The sequence below is a fragment of the Didymella exigua genome (assembly GCF_010094145.1).
Source record: "Didymella exigua CBS 183.55 unplaced genomic scaffold M421scaffold_56, whole genome shotgun sequence".
Classification (NCBI taxonomy): domain Eukaryota; kingdom Fungi; phylum Ascomycota; class Dothideomycetes; order Pleosporales; family Didymellaceae; genus Didymella; species Didymella exigua.
The window spans coordinates 13351-25929 of record NW_022984830.1 but is presented as its reverse complement, the minus strand read 5'-3'; the positions used below and the strand labels follow the sequence as shown (position 1 = coordinate 25929).

The 12579-nt window shown below is 57.8% G+C and overlaps 7 protein-coding genes across 7 annotated transcripts in view; 3 read left to right on the top strand and 4 right to left on the bottom strand.

Moving 5' to 3' along the window:
* M421DRAFT_426225 (palmitoyltransferase swf1) overlaps positions 1–193 on the bottom strand; it is a 1919-nt gene extending 1726 nt beyond the window's left edge. Inside the window, exon 1 of the mRNA XM_033594332.1 lies at positions 60–193. Within this exon, the coding sequence (XP_033443250.1) occupies positions 60–148 (89 nt within the window). The 5' untranslated portion in view covers positions 149–193. The remainder of the gene's footprint in view (positions 1–59) is intronic.
* Positions 194–464: 271 nt separating this feature from the next.
* On the top strand, positions 465–3069 carry M421DRAFT_76422 (uncharacterized protein; the record flags this gene model as incomplete). Its single annotated transcript, XM_033597216.1, has 4 exons — positions 465–899; positions 952–1067; positions 1155–2152; positions 2381–3069. 4 exons carry the CDS (start codon positions 465–467, stop codon positions 3067–3069), a joined length of 2238 nt encoding a protein of 745 aa, XP_033443249.1.
* A 69-nt stretch (positions 3070–3138) lies between these two features.
* Positions 3139–5856, bottom strand: M421DRAFT_76390 (DEAD-domain-containing protein; the record flags this gene model as incomplete). Its single annotated transcript, XM_033597214.1, has 1 exon — positions 3139–5856. The coding sequence occupies one exon, from the start codon at positions 5854–5856 to the stop codon at positions 3139–3141; it is 2718 nt and encodes a 905-aa protein (XP_033443248.1).
* Positions 5857–6227: 371 nt separating this feature from the next.
* Positions 6228–7376, top strand: M421DRAFT_96384 (FtsJ-domain-containing protein; the record flags this gene model as incomplete). Its single annotated transcript, XM_033598390.1, has 1 exon — positions 6228–7376. One exon carries the CDS (start codon positions 6228–6230, stop codon positions 7374–7376), a length of 1149 nt encoding a protein of 382 aa, XP_033443247.1.
* A 75-nt stretch (positions 7377–7451) lies between these two features.
* Positions 7452–8741, bottom strand: M421DRAFT_333469 (uncharacterized protein). Its single transcript, XM_033589403.1, has one exon. The coding sequence runs from the start codon at positions 8535–8537 to the stop codon at positions 7527–7529; it is 1011 nt and encodes a 336-aa protein (XP_033443246.1). The 5' UTR covers positions 8538–8741; the 3' UTR covers positions 7452–7526.
* A 705-nt stretch (positions 8742–9446) lies between these two features.
* On the top strand, positions 9447–10856 carry M421DRAFT_76443 (Flavocytochrome c; the record flags this gene model as incomplete). Its single annotated transcript, XM_033597219.1, has 1 exon — positions 9447–10856. One exon carries the CDS (start codon positions 9447–9449, stop codon positions 10854–10856), a length of 1410 nt encoding a protein of 469 aa, XP_033443245.1.
* A 468-nt stretch (positions 10857–11324) lies between these two features.
* Positions 11325–11895, bottom strand: M421DRAFT_333457 (uncharacterized protein). Its single transcript, XM_033589402.1, has one exon. The coding sequence runs from the start codon at positions 11868–11870 to the stop codon at positions 11586–11588; it is 285 nt and encodes a 94-aa protein (XP_033443244.1). The 5' UTR covers positions 11871–11895; the 3' UTR covers positions 11325–11585.
* Positions 11896–12579: the final 684 nt, after the last annotated feature.

The window sequence follows — 12579 nt, the reverse complement described above, 5'->3', positions numbered from 1 at the left end:
GGGGGGAGTGGGAAGAGGGGAGTGGGAAGAGGGGAGTGGGAGGTGGTTGTGGCGCGTACCGCAGTGCTGGCAGGCGGCCGAAGAAGGCGACAAACGTGAAGAAGGACACGGCCAGGGCGAGAATTACGAGCGTGCGCGCGAGCGCCATGGTCCCTACTACAAGGCGTGCATGTTTGGTGGTGGGAGGCTGCCAAGAAACCCCCGAGTTGTGGATTGATACAATGGATCGTCCCCGTGAGCACGCGTTTCGCCGACGCGTCGACGCAGCCCGCATCCCGCACTCGACAATCCCGCACTCGACAATCCCGCACTCGACACCGCACCCGACACCGCACCCGACAATCTCGACAATCCCGCACCCAACGCCGCACCCGACACTGCACCCAACGCTGCACCCAAAACTGCACCCGACACTGCACCCGACACTGCACCCGACCATGGCGGCGGGCATCGTCTACGACCGCATGGCCGAGGGCGCCGACCTGCAAGCCGGCGCGCTCTTTGACGGCTGCAAGTTCTGGGTCGCGCAACGCGTGCCGCACCGCGCCGCGCTCCTGGCCACCATTGCGGCAAACGGCGGGCGCACTGTGCCGCTGGAGAAGCAGGCCGACTGGCTGATTGCCGACCACTTGCGCAAGGACTGCGCGCCGGGAACCACCAGCTACGAGTTTGTCGACAAGTCGGTCGCAAGGGGCGAGCTGCTGGACCCAGCCGACTTCCCCGCCGGTCCGCGCGTCGGCGCCGCGCGCGACGCGGGCGCCCTGGCGCGGCCTGCAAAGGGCACCCGCGCTCCATACACGCCCGACGAGGACCGCCAGCTGTATCAGTGGGCGCGGGACGCGCAGGCAAAGGGCGCGGCCGTCGGCGGGAACGAGCTGTACAAGCGGCTCGAGGAGAGGGTGAGGTCGCTGTCGGCCGAGGAATGTACAGCACAGTGCTGATTCTGCGTAGAACCCGCGGCACACATGGCAGTCGTGGCGCGCCCGCTACCTCAAGAAGCTCCAGTACATGTCACCCGCCGCCTTTGACGCGCCCGACAACGCCCGGCCTTCTCCGCTCTCGAACCAGTCGTCGCGCGCCGCCGAGGTGCCGGTCGCGAGGACGATGGGGCTCGTCAAGAACAAGGACAGCCACGACTACAGCCACGACTACAGCCACGACAACGACCACGACAACAACCACGACCACGACCACAATCACAACCACGACCACGACCACGACCACGACCACGACCACGACCACGACCACAACCACAACCACAACCACAACCACAACCACGACCACGACCAAGACAACAACCACGACTACAACCACGATTACAACGTCGACCAACTAGCCGCAACCTTTTCGACGAGAGACTGGGAGGAGCTCTATGCCTACGTTGACGTCATTGACAGCATGGACAAGAAAGACGCCAGGTACGCAGCCGCATGGAACAGCTGGGCAGACAAGGAGGCCGACCAGACGGCAGACAAAAAGGCCAACCAGAGGGCAGACAAAAAGGCCAGCCAGACGGCCGACCAGTGGCGCCAGTACTACGAAAAGGTCGTCAGGCCGCAGTGGTGCAGAGACCCACCCTCGAAGCGGGAGCGCATCAGGAAGAAAGTCGTGGACCGACACAGCCACGACAGCTCGAGCCCGACTAACAGCCAGAGCCAGACCTGGGCTCAGGCGCAGGACGCTGTCGCCGCCTCACAGGAGCGGGGTCTGGCACGTCCGGAGCCTGTGCATCCACCGCGCACAGGCTCGAACATCCTGCCGTCCGCTTCGATTTCGAGGCTGGACTCTGAAGCCACCGCACAGCAAGAGACGCCGCAGTACATCAGAAACGGCTACGAACCGGCACTCAAGCGGATCATCAAGCGGATCATCAACCAGGTCGACGAAGCGCCGGACTCGGAAAGCGCACCCCGACCCACAAAGACGCGCAGGAAGACTGGCATTTCAAGTCCAGGGCCGGAAGCAGAGCATGTCCACGGCACCCAGCAACAGCCACTGCACACCTCCTCAGCAGCAACCTCTCCGAAAGCACATGTCGAGCAGCCTCTGCACGAGGCAGCATCACAACCCCACACGCAGGAGCAGGTCGCAGCAGTGATCGACCTCGGCGACCAAGCCGAGAGCGCCTCGGAAGACGGTCTTGAGCCACTCGGTCCGCCTGTCAAACACGCAGAAGACGTCGCCGACGACGACGACGACGACGACGACGACGACGACGACGACGACGACGACGACCTCACCTACATCGCGCCCCTATCCCGTCCACCACAGATCCCCGAAGCCTCGGACGACGAATTCTCAGACGACGAATTCTCAGACAAAGCCTCAGACGACAAAGCCTCAGACAAATTCTCAGACAAATTCTCGGACAAATTCTCAGACAAATTCTCAGACAAATTCTCAGACAAATTCTCAGACGACAAATCCTCAGACGAAGCCTCCCTCCCCTCCGCCACACCCACCCCTCGAGCGCCCAAGTTGGCCGCATTCGACACCCAGGCCATCCTCTCGCCCTCGCAAAACCCGCCCCTGACCCGCCTCCCGCGCCCTCACCTCGGCTCGTCGCCGCCACACCACCCAGACTCGGAAGCAAGCACGACGCAGTCGCTGCACGAGTTCAGCAGCTACCTACACGGCGGCGGCGAAGACCCAGCGCCGCAGTCCCACGCCCCGGGGACCAGACTCCCACGCCCCGCGTCGCCCGCCTCCTCGGACCGCTCAGACCTCTCCGTCGGCTCTGCAGCCGCTGACCCAGACCCCCCTCTCGCAGCCGCGGGGATCCACGCCTTCATCACCGCCCAGCGCGCCGCAGGCTTCGCCCACGAGCCCATCGCCAGAGCGCTCAAGCGGACGCGGTGCCGGCCCGGTCTGGCGACGGTCGTGCTGCTGGCGTGGCGCGCCGGCGGCTCCCTGCCGGAGCAGCGCGGCGTGTGGAGCGTCGACGAGGACCGCGTCGTCGAGACGGGGGATGGCGCGGCGCTGGCCGCGTTGGTGAGGAAGCACACCCTCGACGGCTGGGGCGGCGTCACGGAGCGCATCAATTTCCTTGCCGCGTGGGCGCGGCGCTGAGGGAGCGAGGGGGCTGCGGAGAGCTTCACGTCCGAGTTTGGGTGTAATTACAGCAATACATGTACTAGACTAGTGGTGGATCCACTTCTTCTTCGACCCATCGGCGTTGCGCTTGCGCGACTTTTGCTTCTTGGCCTTGTTCTGCTCCGGTGTCCCCGTCTTCGGTGCGGCCGTCTCGTCTGCGCCGTCGCCGTCGCCGTCGCCCTCGTCCTCGTCGTCGTCGTCTGCATCTTCTTGGACGGGCGCGGGCTTGATCACCTCGTCGTCCTCGTCGAAGCCCAGCCCGTCCACGGCACCAAGGAACCCAGTGTTCCCCTCGCCCTTGATCAACGCCTCGACATCGATGCCACCGCTGGTGAGGTACCGCGCGCTCACACCCGTGTTGATGCGCTGCGCCAGCAGGCCTCTGAGCTCGTGTCTGATGCTCGCAAACTCAGCCTTTGTCATCTCGCTCGCGCTCTTCTCCTTCTTCTTCCTGCCTGCGCCCCTGCCCTTCTTGCCCTTGGCCTCCTTGTCAAACTCCTCCGAGTCGTAGTCGATGCCCAGATCGGCCGCCGCCTGCGTGAACATGTCGTCGGTGCTGTTCTTCTTCTCCTTTGCAATCACCGTGTCGGCCAGCTTCTTGCTGAGCGTCGCCCGCGGCTTCAGCCGTGCCACGATGCGCCGGTCCAGGTCCAGCGTGCGGATGAAGTAGGCGCGTTTCTTGCTGGTTTGCGCCTGCGCGCTCGACGCTTTGGCGTGCACTTTGGCCACGAGCCGCCGCACCCCCGCCACCTCCTCGGGCGCGCAGATGATGATGCTGGACCCCGACGCGTCGGCGCGCGCTGTGCGGCCGGACCGGTGCACGTACGTGTCTGCCGCGCGCGGCAGGTGGTAGTGGATCACGAGGTCGACTTTCGGGATGTCGAGACCGCGCGCTGCCACGTCCGTGGCGACGAGGATCGAGCCGGCTCGTTCTTTGAAGCGCTCGATGGAGCGGAGGCGCGCTTTCTGGATCATGCTGGAGTGCAGCGGGAGCGCGGGGAGGTTGAGGTTGGCTAGGAAGGGCGTCAGGCGCCGCACGGCGGAGATGGAGTTTGTAAAGATTAGGGCCCGCTTGTTCGGGTGGAACAGTAGGAGCGAGTACAGGTACAGGTCCTTTTCTGGTCCGGCGCACTCGATCAGCCCTTCGCGTAGCTTGCTGGCCATTTGGGATTCGGGGTTTGCGTCGATGTAGCGGGGTTGCTCTTCGCGAAAGTTCAGCTTCTTGAGGAGATACTCCATCGAGTCGGCCTTGTTCATGATGTCGCCCGTGCCGCTGCCGAACTTGACTTTGCCGGCGAGCTTCTGCTGCAGGCCCTTTGAGAAGGTGGCCGAGAAGACAAGAGTCTGGCGCTCCACTTCTGGTGCTGGCTCGTCATCCTCTTCCTCCTCGTCTTCTCTGTCGAGAACTTTGAGGATCTCGCCAAGCTCCTGGTAGTGGCCCTGACTGAGCAATCGATCTGCCTCGTCCAGGACGAGGAACTTGATCTGTTTGAGCGAGCGAAGTAGGCCCTTGCCACTGCTGATGACCTCCCACAGGCGCCCAGGTGTACCCACAACGACGTCTGCATGCTCGAGCTGGCGACGCTGCTTCTGCACGGACAGACCACCCGTGATTGTCGCGATGGATGGCGCATCAAAGTCGCCTTTGACGCAGAGATCGTTCAAATGCGCCGTGATCTGATGCGCAAGCTCGCGGGTCGGCGCCACGATCAATGCCGTAGGCACATTTGGTGCATTCGAATCCTTCTCTTTACGGGTCGGCTTTGTCGCTAGATAGCGCTCTACAATAGGAATGCCAAACGCAAGCGTCTTTCCAGAGCCCGTGGATGCTTTGCCAATCAGGTCCCTGCCAGCCAGGATTTCTGGTATCGTCGAGGCCTGGATGTTGCTTGGCTTCGAAAACTTCAGGCCTGCCAGCGCGCCGATGACCTTCTCAGACAAGCCGAGCTCCTCCCATGCTGATGTATCGACCACCTCGTCATCGTCATTCGGTTGGTTCAAGAGAATATCAAATGCTCCCTCGCCAGAAATCTCAAAGTCCTCGTCTGCCTCGACGCCCTCTTCTTCAATGTAGTCTGGGTTGGTCTCGACGACTTCGGGCTTCCCTGCGTTGGCGGTGGTGTTCTGCTTCAGCTTCTGCTCCTCCTCCCTCCTAGCCTTGGCCTCTGCTTTCTTCTCCTTCTTCGTCTTTGGCTTCTCTTTCTTGGTCTCCACCTTGTCCTTTGTCAACGTTCGGCCGTCGGCGATCTCGCTGTTTGGGTTGAGGTCTTCGATTTCAATGCCGCTTTTCTTTGCTGGCGTCTCGTCGTCGTCGCTGAACCCTGTAAAGGACTCGTTGTCGCTCGCGGCGACGTCCTTTGCGGGTGTGCCTTGCTCAACTTCCTCTTCTGCAGCTTCTTCCTCTTCGACTGGGAGCTCTTTCCCCTCCTGGCCAATCATCTTTTCTAGGCGCGCAGCTTCCTCCTCCTCGCGCTTCCAAGCAGCTTCGACGTCGTTTGCAACTTCCTCCTCCGTCTTCGTTGTCTGGAACGTGATGTTTCCGGTTGTTGCGTCCTTGATGACTTCTACATCGTCGATCTCCTCCAGGCCGTAAAAGCCTTCGGTGTCCTCGAGACGGTCGGGCATGCCTACAGTCTTCCATCCCAGATCATGCAGCTGCACCCGGCGCTTCTGCTTCTTCGCCACAGGGTTTGAAGCTTTTTCGAGCTTCTGGCGCTTGTGCGCTTTGTGCGCCGCTTTCGGGGGGTTGTGCGCGCGCTTCATTGTGAAAACGTGTGGTTGTTGACGTCTGGGCGGGAGTGGTCGCAAAGTCTCGAAACTTTTTCGACAGGCCGGCAGCTCCTCGGCGGTACTTTGAACACCGCGGGAGTGCCCCTCACGTGGGGTTGACTTTCACATCTTCAGGCGTCGTAGAACGATGCTGTAGCTCGATCTGGCGGCCAATGAGACCGAAGAGAATTACTTAGGGCCTCTTTATTTCATACACTCAGCGATAGCATCTGGACAGTGATCTCCAGGCGTTCGTCCAGCCAGGCGAATTTGTACCAAAATTTCGTGCACCAAAGTCTATTGAACCTCAATTGGGAGGACTGCGCACAGGCTCATACACGAGACAAAAGAGCCGGAGCGCAAACATGGGCAAGTCATCAAAAGACAAGCGAGATGCCTACTACCGTCTCGCCAAAGAAGAAGGCTGGCGCGCACGATCAGCCTACAAACTCCTCCAAATCGACGAAGAGTTCAATCTCTTTGAAGGAGTAACGCGAGTCGTCGACCTCTGCGCTGCGCCAGGAAGCTGGAGCCAAGTACTCTCCCGCGTGCTGATCAAGGGTGAAACCTTCGGACGAGCAGGCTGGTCGCAAAAGCAAGCAGCAACGAAACAACATGTCCTCGGTCTCGACAAAGACGAGAGGGAAGAGACCACAGCATCCGCCGTCCAGGCCCCGAAACCAAGAGACAACGTCCGCATCGTCGCAATCGACCTCCAGCCCATGTCGCCCCTCGAAGGCGTAACAACAATGCGCGCCGACATCACACATCCTTCGACCATCCCGCTCATGCTCAAGGCCCTGGACCCGGACACCTACGACGCCTCTTCGCCAACATCCTCCTCTCCCGTCGACCTGGTCATCTCCGACGGCGCGCCCGACGTCACCGGCCTGCACGATCTTGACATCTACGTGCAGTCCCAGCTCCTCTGGGCTGCGCTCAATCTCGCGCTGTGTGTGCTCAAGCCCGGCGGGAAATTCGTGGCCAAGATCTTCAGAGGGAAGGATGTCGATCTGCTGTTTGCGCAGTTGAAGATCGTCTTCAAGCGGGTGAGGGTTGCGAAGCCGCGGAGCAGTCGCGCGAGCAGCATCGAGGCGTTTGTCGTGTGTGAGGGCTTCTGTCCGCCGGTGGGGTTCAAAGCGAGTCTCGATAAGCCGTTGGGCGCTGGGACACAGCTCTCGACAGACACACCAATGGACACAGCGCCCAAGGAGCAGAAGACAGTCCAGCGCACTGTCCGCGCCGATGGCGCCGTGGAGCTCGACTTTGGCACCGAGGACGAGGAGGATGATCCGGAAGAAGGTGGGCAGCGGTGGATAGCGCCGTTCCTGGCGTGTGGAGACTTGTCGAGTTACGATTCCGACGCCACGTATAAGTTGCCCAAGGATAGAATTAGTCTTGATCCTGTGCAGCCGCCCACGGCGCCGCCATACAAGCGGGCGCTGGAGATGCGGAAGTTGGCTGGGGGTGCGTACGGGAAAACAAAAGGGAGGACGATCAAAGACAAAGCCTGAGTCTGAATCAAATGCGTGTTCTGTTGGGTATCGTAAATGATGAAGCTACTATCTCGTCTTCCACGACGTCTGTTCCTCTGAACGCCGAGTCCTCCGTACTTTACTGGTCGCAGGCCATGGCCCCCTTAGACTCAGTCCGAAGGGTTCCTCTTACGACGCCCCATATCCCCTAAAACTCTCACACGGCAGATAGTTGTTCTCAATGAACGCCGAATCCAACCTGATCCCCTCGACACCCTTCCACACCCTCTCTTCACTGAACGGCGGCATTATGGCCCTCACACTCCCCACAACCGTCTCGATACTCGTCGTGACAGACGTATTGAACAGCCTTATCATGTTATCACACGTCTTCCCATCCGCGAAAATCGGCTGATTCGTCACGTTCTTGAAAAACTCAAGACTATACGCCCACTCCGCAGTTGCACTCGACGCTTCAAACACCGTCTCGATGCGCGCCGTCCCGCTCTCACTCGTTGCCGAGAACACGGTCTCGCCGGGCTTCGCTCCAGACACGTACGCGTCGCACGCCGGCTCGAAGACGGCGGCGAGCGTGTCGATGCCGTAGTCCCGCGCACCCTTGAGCGCGATCTCATGGCCCGCGCTCATCAGCAGCGACGGGTTCCACTTGAAACTCGTCCCGTCCGAGAACATGTCCACGAAGGGGAATTCGATGCCGGTCCGTGTGAAGTCCGGGATCTTGTAGCCAAAGGCTTGCACTTCGTGGTCGTGCACGGCTTGCAGGATAGCGGGGTACATGTCCGGGGGGAAAGAGGGGAGGAGAGACTGGTACGCAGATGTGAGGATTGTGTACTGTGCGGGTATGAGTTGGCGGGCGAGAGTCAGTGGGATGGGTAGGACGCTGATGGTGCCGTTCAGTGTGCCGGTTGCGTTGCCTGGGTAGAGGTGGGCGATCGGATTAGGTAGGTCGTGGGTCTGGCAGAGGGCCATGTCCGATGGTATCATGAGGAGTGGTGTTGTTGGTGGCGTTGAAGCTGTGTGGTAGCGGAAGGCGAGCAGAGCGAAGAATGAAAGCGCGAGATATTGTTTCCTCGAGGCTCCAGGTTGTGACTTTGTGGAAAGACTGGGCACGAGTGCGATGATAGGGTGGCACAAGAGTGCCACATCCAAAAGACTAACGGTAGGCATGTTGACCAGCATGTTTGCGAACGGTACTGCCACCGAACAGCCAGACTGAGAGAGAGGAGACAGGAGGTGAGAAAAGTTCGCATCAACAAGAAACGATTTCGAGTTTATGAATGATCAAGCCGGCTCCTCCTTCCTCTCTCAAAATCCGGAACGCCTCCTGCCGCGCCTCAAGTGCGCGTGCAATCATCCTCACCGCGTCACGTCCACCTTCGCGAACGGGAGCCAGCTATCCGAACACATAGCGGTAGGCTAAACCACGCACGGCTGTTTAATTTTGTCGTTGCGAGCGTCTAGCAAGCCCTATCCGTGTAGAGAAACGGTGTGTTGTGCACAGGGTCGCTCTAGCGCCTGGAAGACTGAGGTTCCGAGCTGATCTTTCTTTCATAGTTCAACGTGTGCGCTACGCTTGGAGGGCGCATTCAAGCATTGTTGGTGGGCGCACACTCGAATGCAGCTGCTGTTTCGGAAGTCTGGCGTTTTGTACACACGTCTACAGTTGCCGTTGGAAGTGTCAGGAGGCACAGGACGTGAGAAGATGGTTTCGAGGAGGCGGGGCCACGTGCACGAAGTGGGGCTGACACATCCGCGCCCTCCATTTAGGTAACCGAGTTTTGCGACAACTGAGCACGAGGCTGTTAACATGTCTCTCTATATAGAGGCATTGCCGATAATTAGCGCAAGTATGGCCGACGCATGGTATAATCATAGAAGAGTCTGTAGACCTCACAGCAACGGGTATGGTCGGGCACACGCAGCGGCGTGACAGTCGCCTGATCAAGATCTGAGGCTTACAACGTCATATCGACTGATCACAGCAACAACGAGAAACCATTTACAATGATCTCTGTCCTCAAGTTTCTCCCTTCCATAGTCTCATTTGCTGTCGCCTTTGCAGCATACTACTACCACAACAGCAACCAGATGTCTTCTACCATACCGGACGACATATCCTCCAGATGCGCCATCGTCGTAGGATCAGGCCTGGCAGGGCTCAGTGCTGCTTCACAACTAGTCAAGCATAATGTTACGGTCCGCGTCCTCGAGCGTGCAGCGAAACCTGGAGGCAATAGCATCAAGGCATCATCTGGCATTAACGGCGCGCCAACGGAATACCAACCAAGCCCGGAACCGGAAGATGCGTTCTACACGGACACAGTGACATCAGCCGGCCTGCGAATGTCACTGTTTACTGTTGAAAGACAGAAGCTTATCAAGACATTGACAAATTCCTCTGCAGGCGCGATTCATTGGCTTGTGGAGGAGAAAACCGTTGACCTCAGCAAGGTCGCACAACTGGGTGGACACTCATACGCCAGGACTCACAGGGGGGGCGGGGCACCTCCAGGATTCGTAATCATTAGCACGTTGCTGAAGGGCCTCAAAGAGTCTCCTCTCTTCCACCTACAGACTTCGTGCACCGTCACGAAAGTGATGTTGAGCAGGGAGCGGGTAATAGGTGTGGAGTACATCGATGCAAACGGTAACTGTGAAGAACTGCACGGCCCTGTGATTTTCGCATCAGGAGGATTTGGGGGCGATGCTGAAGGTCTCCTTGCTCAGTACAGACCAGACCTCTCAGGCTACCCATCGACGAACGATCCACGACCCGGGACGCAGCCATTGCTTACAGAAGTAGGGGCTCAGCTCGTCGATATGGATTCTGTACAAGTGCATCCAACGGGCTTCGTTGATCCCGCAGATCCCGCCTCGCCGCTCAAATTCCTGGCCGCCGAGGTACTCAGAGGCGAAGGTGGCATTCTCTTGCTCGACAGCAAGCGCTTCACCAACGAGATAGATACCAGAGAGAATGTCGCCAACGCTATTACCTCGACGACTCCGACATCTGAGTCGCCGCGTCAGTGGGAGGTGCAACTCATTCTGGACGAGGCGACGTATGATGCTGCGAGGTCACATGTTGACTTCTATATTTTCAAGGGTCTTATGCGCAAGACGACCGTTTCTGAGCTTGGTTCTGAGGCGCTCGATAGCATTGGATTGTATGCTTCCACAGTCGCACAGAAGACCAACGACCAGTTCGGCCGTGTGTTCTTCGGCAACTGGGCATTGAAGGATCCTACAACCGAGTCTGTGGTTTTTGTTGGTACAGTCACCCCCATCGTTCATTACACTATGGGTGGTGTTCTCATCAACGAGAAGACTGAGGTCTTGACAAAGGATGTCAAGCGCGTTGAGGGAGTTTGGGGTGCGGGTGAGATCACTGGAGGAATACACGGCGGCAATAGGTTGGGAGGCTCGTCGTTACTTGAGTGTGTCGTGTTTGGAAGGGTTGCTGGTGATCAGTGCGCGGGGTATCTAAGCAGTCACAGATGAGTGCCGGCATACGTCTTACACTTGCAATCCTTGGTACAGCTGGAGGCTTCGTTCCGACCCGTTCTCTGACCCGGAGACGCTGCCCGGGTGTCTTTGTCTTTCCCGTCTTGTCCAAGGCCTTCATATTTTTCATACCAGGATCAATGATGCGTGCCAATTCCAGTTGAATCCATCGCCTCGTGCATGAGTCCCGGTATGACCCCCACATCAGATTGATATTCTCAGGACCCGAACGACTTTCCAGGTCGAAAAAGCAACGCTTATACCATGGCGTCAGCGGACCGCGACAGACGAACTCGTCACTGCCTTACAAGCCTTCCGCCTATGGCTTGAGAATTAGCTTGTTTGGGCCCGCTATTGCTGTTGCAGCGAAATGGTGTTCAGCCTTCTGTTCTCAGTGCTGCTACTACTGCTCTACCTCTACTTTGCAAACGCTGCTCCCAACGCTCGGCTCAATCAGAACTCTGACGAATCAAATTTGGCGAGCGTCGATGAAAAATTATCGTTTGCGAATACACGGCCCACTTCGCTGCAACGTATTTTCTCAGCGTCGGGGTGATTATGCCCATGGCGGTTTATAACTTCACTTCCACATAACGTATTCCACAGGCGAGCGCCGCACACGGGCGAGCGCCGCACCCCACCAAACTTACGCACCTTATTTAACGTCTAACTTAACAACGTTATAATAATGTATGTATATATTAATAGAGTAGATAAAGCAGTATCTTAAGTATCTACTTTGCACGTACGTGAGTTATGGCCAGTCTCTCTGCACCTCCTGCAGGGCGCTAGAGCCTGGCGGCTAAGGCCTGATTGATCTCCTCCTTGACGCTGCTCACGAGCAATCTGCTGGTCAGCCTCACGTTGAGCGAGTAGATCCTCTCCAGCTCCCTTTGTTAAGACCCCACTCTGCTGTATACGCTTTTTCTTACGCTGTTTGCGTGCTGACGCTGCCTTATTGGCTCTCTCAAGGCTGGTGATCTGATCACGTATCAGCTCAGCTGAGAGCATTATCACCTCAGCGCCCTTCTTAAGCTAGTTAATTGCTTCAATAATTGAGGCAGGTGATGAGCTCTTGTGCTGGCGCATGCAATCACGTATTAACGTTGATTAAGCCTCAAGCTCACGTACGTTGCTTGGTGTACGAGCCTCCCAGAGAGCCTCTGGCAGAGCAACTGGAGTAGGCGTACGCAGCTGCACATCAAGCTTTGATAGAACAACGTCTGCCTGGAGAGGAACAAGGCCTGCGCCTCTAAACGCTGAGCAGATATTGTCTGGCGTAAACAATTGTGTAAAGGCTGCCTTAAACGCTGGCAGAAACTTAAGCTTAGTGATGTGGTTAATGTGGTGGCAGATTAGGCTCTCAACCTCACAGCTGTACGCGTGCTTCAACAGCGAGAAGCAGCCAATATTAGGAGGCTGAAGTAGATGAGATAAGTGAGGCGGCATGCAGAGTGTGTAGATATTGTTCTCCTTGCAGAGCTCTTAAAACTTAAGAGAGTGGTGGCTCTTATGGCCATTAAGGACAAGCAGGCGACGCGCACTAATAACAAAAGTCTTTGTATAAGCGTTAAAGTGCTTTAGCTACTCTACTCCTAGCTTGTTATTTATCTAGCTATTTTTACTAACTACAATCACCTAGTTGTGTAGGATCTCTGCTTCCTCGTACTAGGCAGATAGATGATACTGGCCAGCGAAGATAAGGAACAGTGGTACTGAC

Coding starts and splice junctions, on each gene's coding strand:
- M421DRAFT_333469 (XM_033589403.1), bottom strand. CDS start 8,537: ATGCTGGTCAACATGCCTACCGTTAGTCTTTTGGATGTGGCACTCTTG.
- M421DRAFT_333457 (XM_033589402.1), bottom strand. CDS start 11,870: ATGCTCTCAGCTGAGCTGATACGTGATCAGATCACCAGCCTTGAGAGA.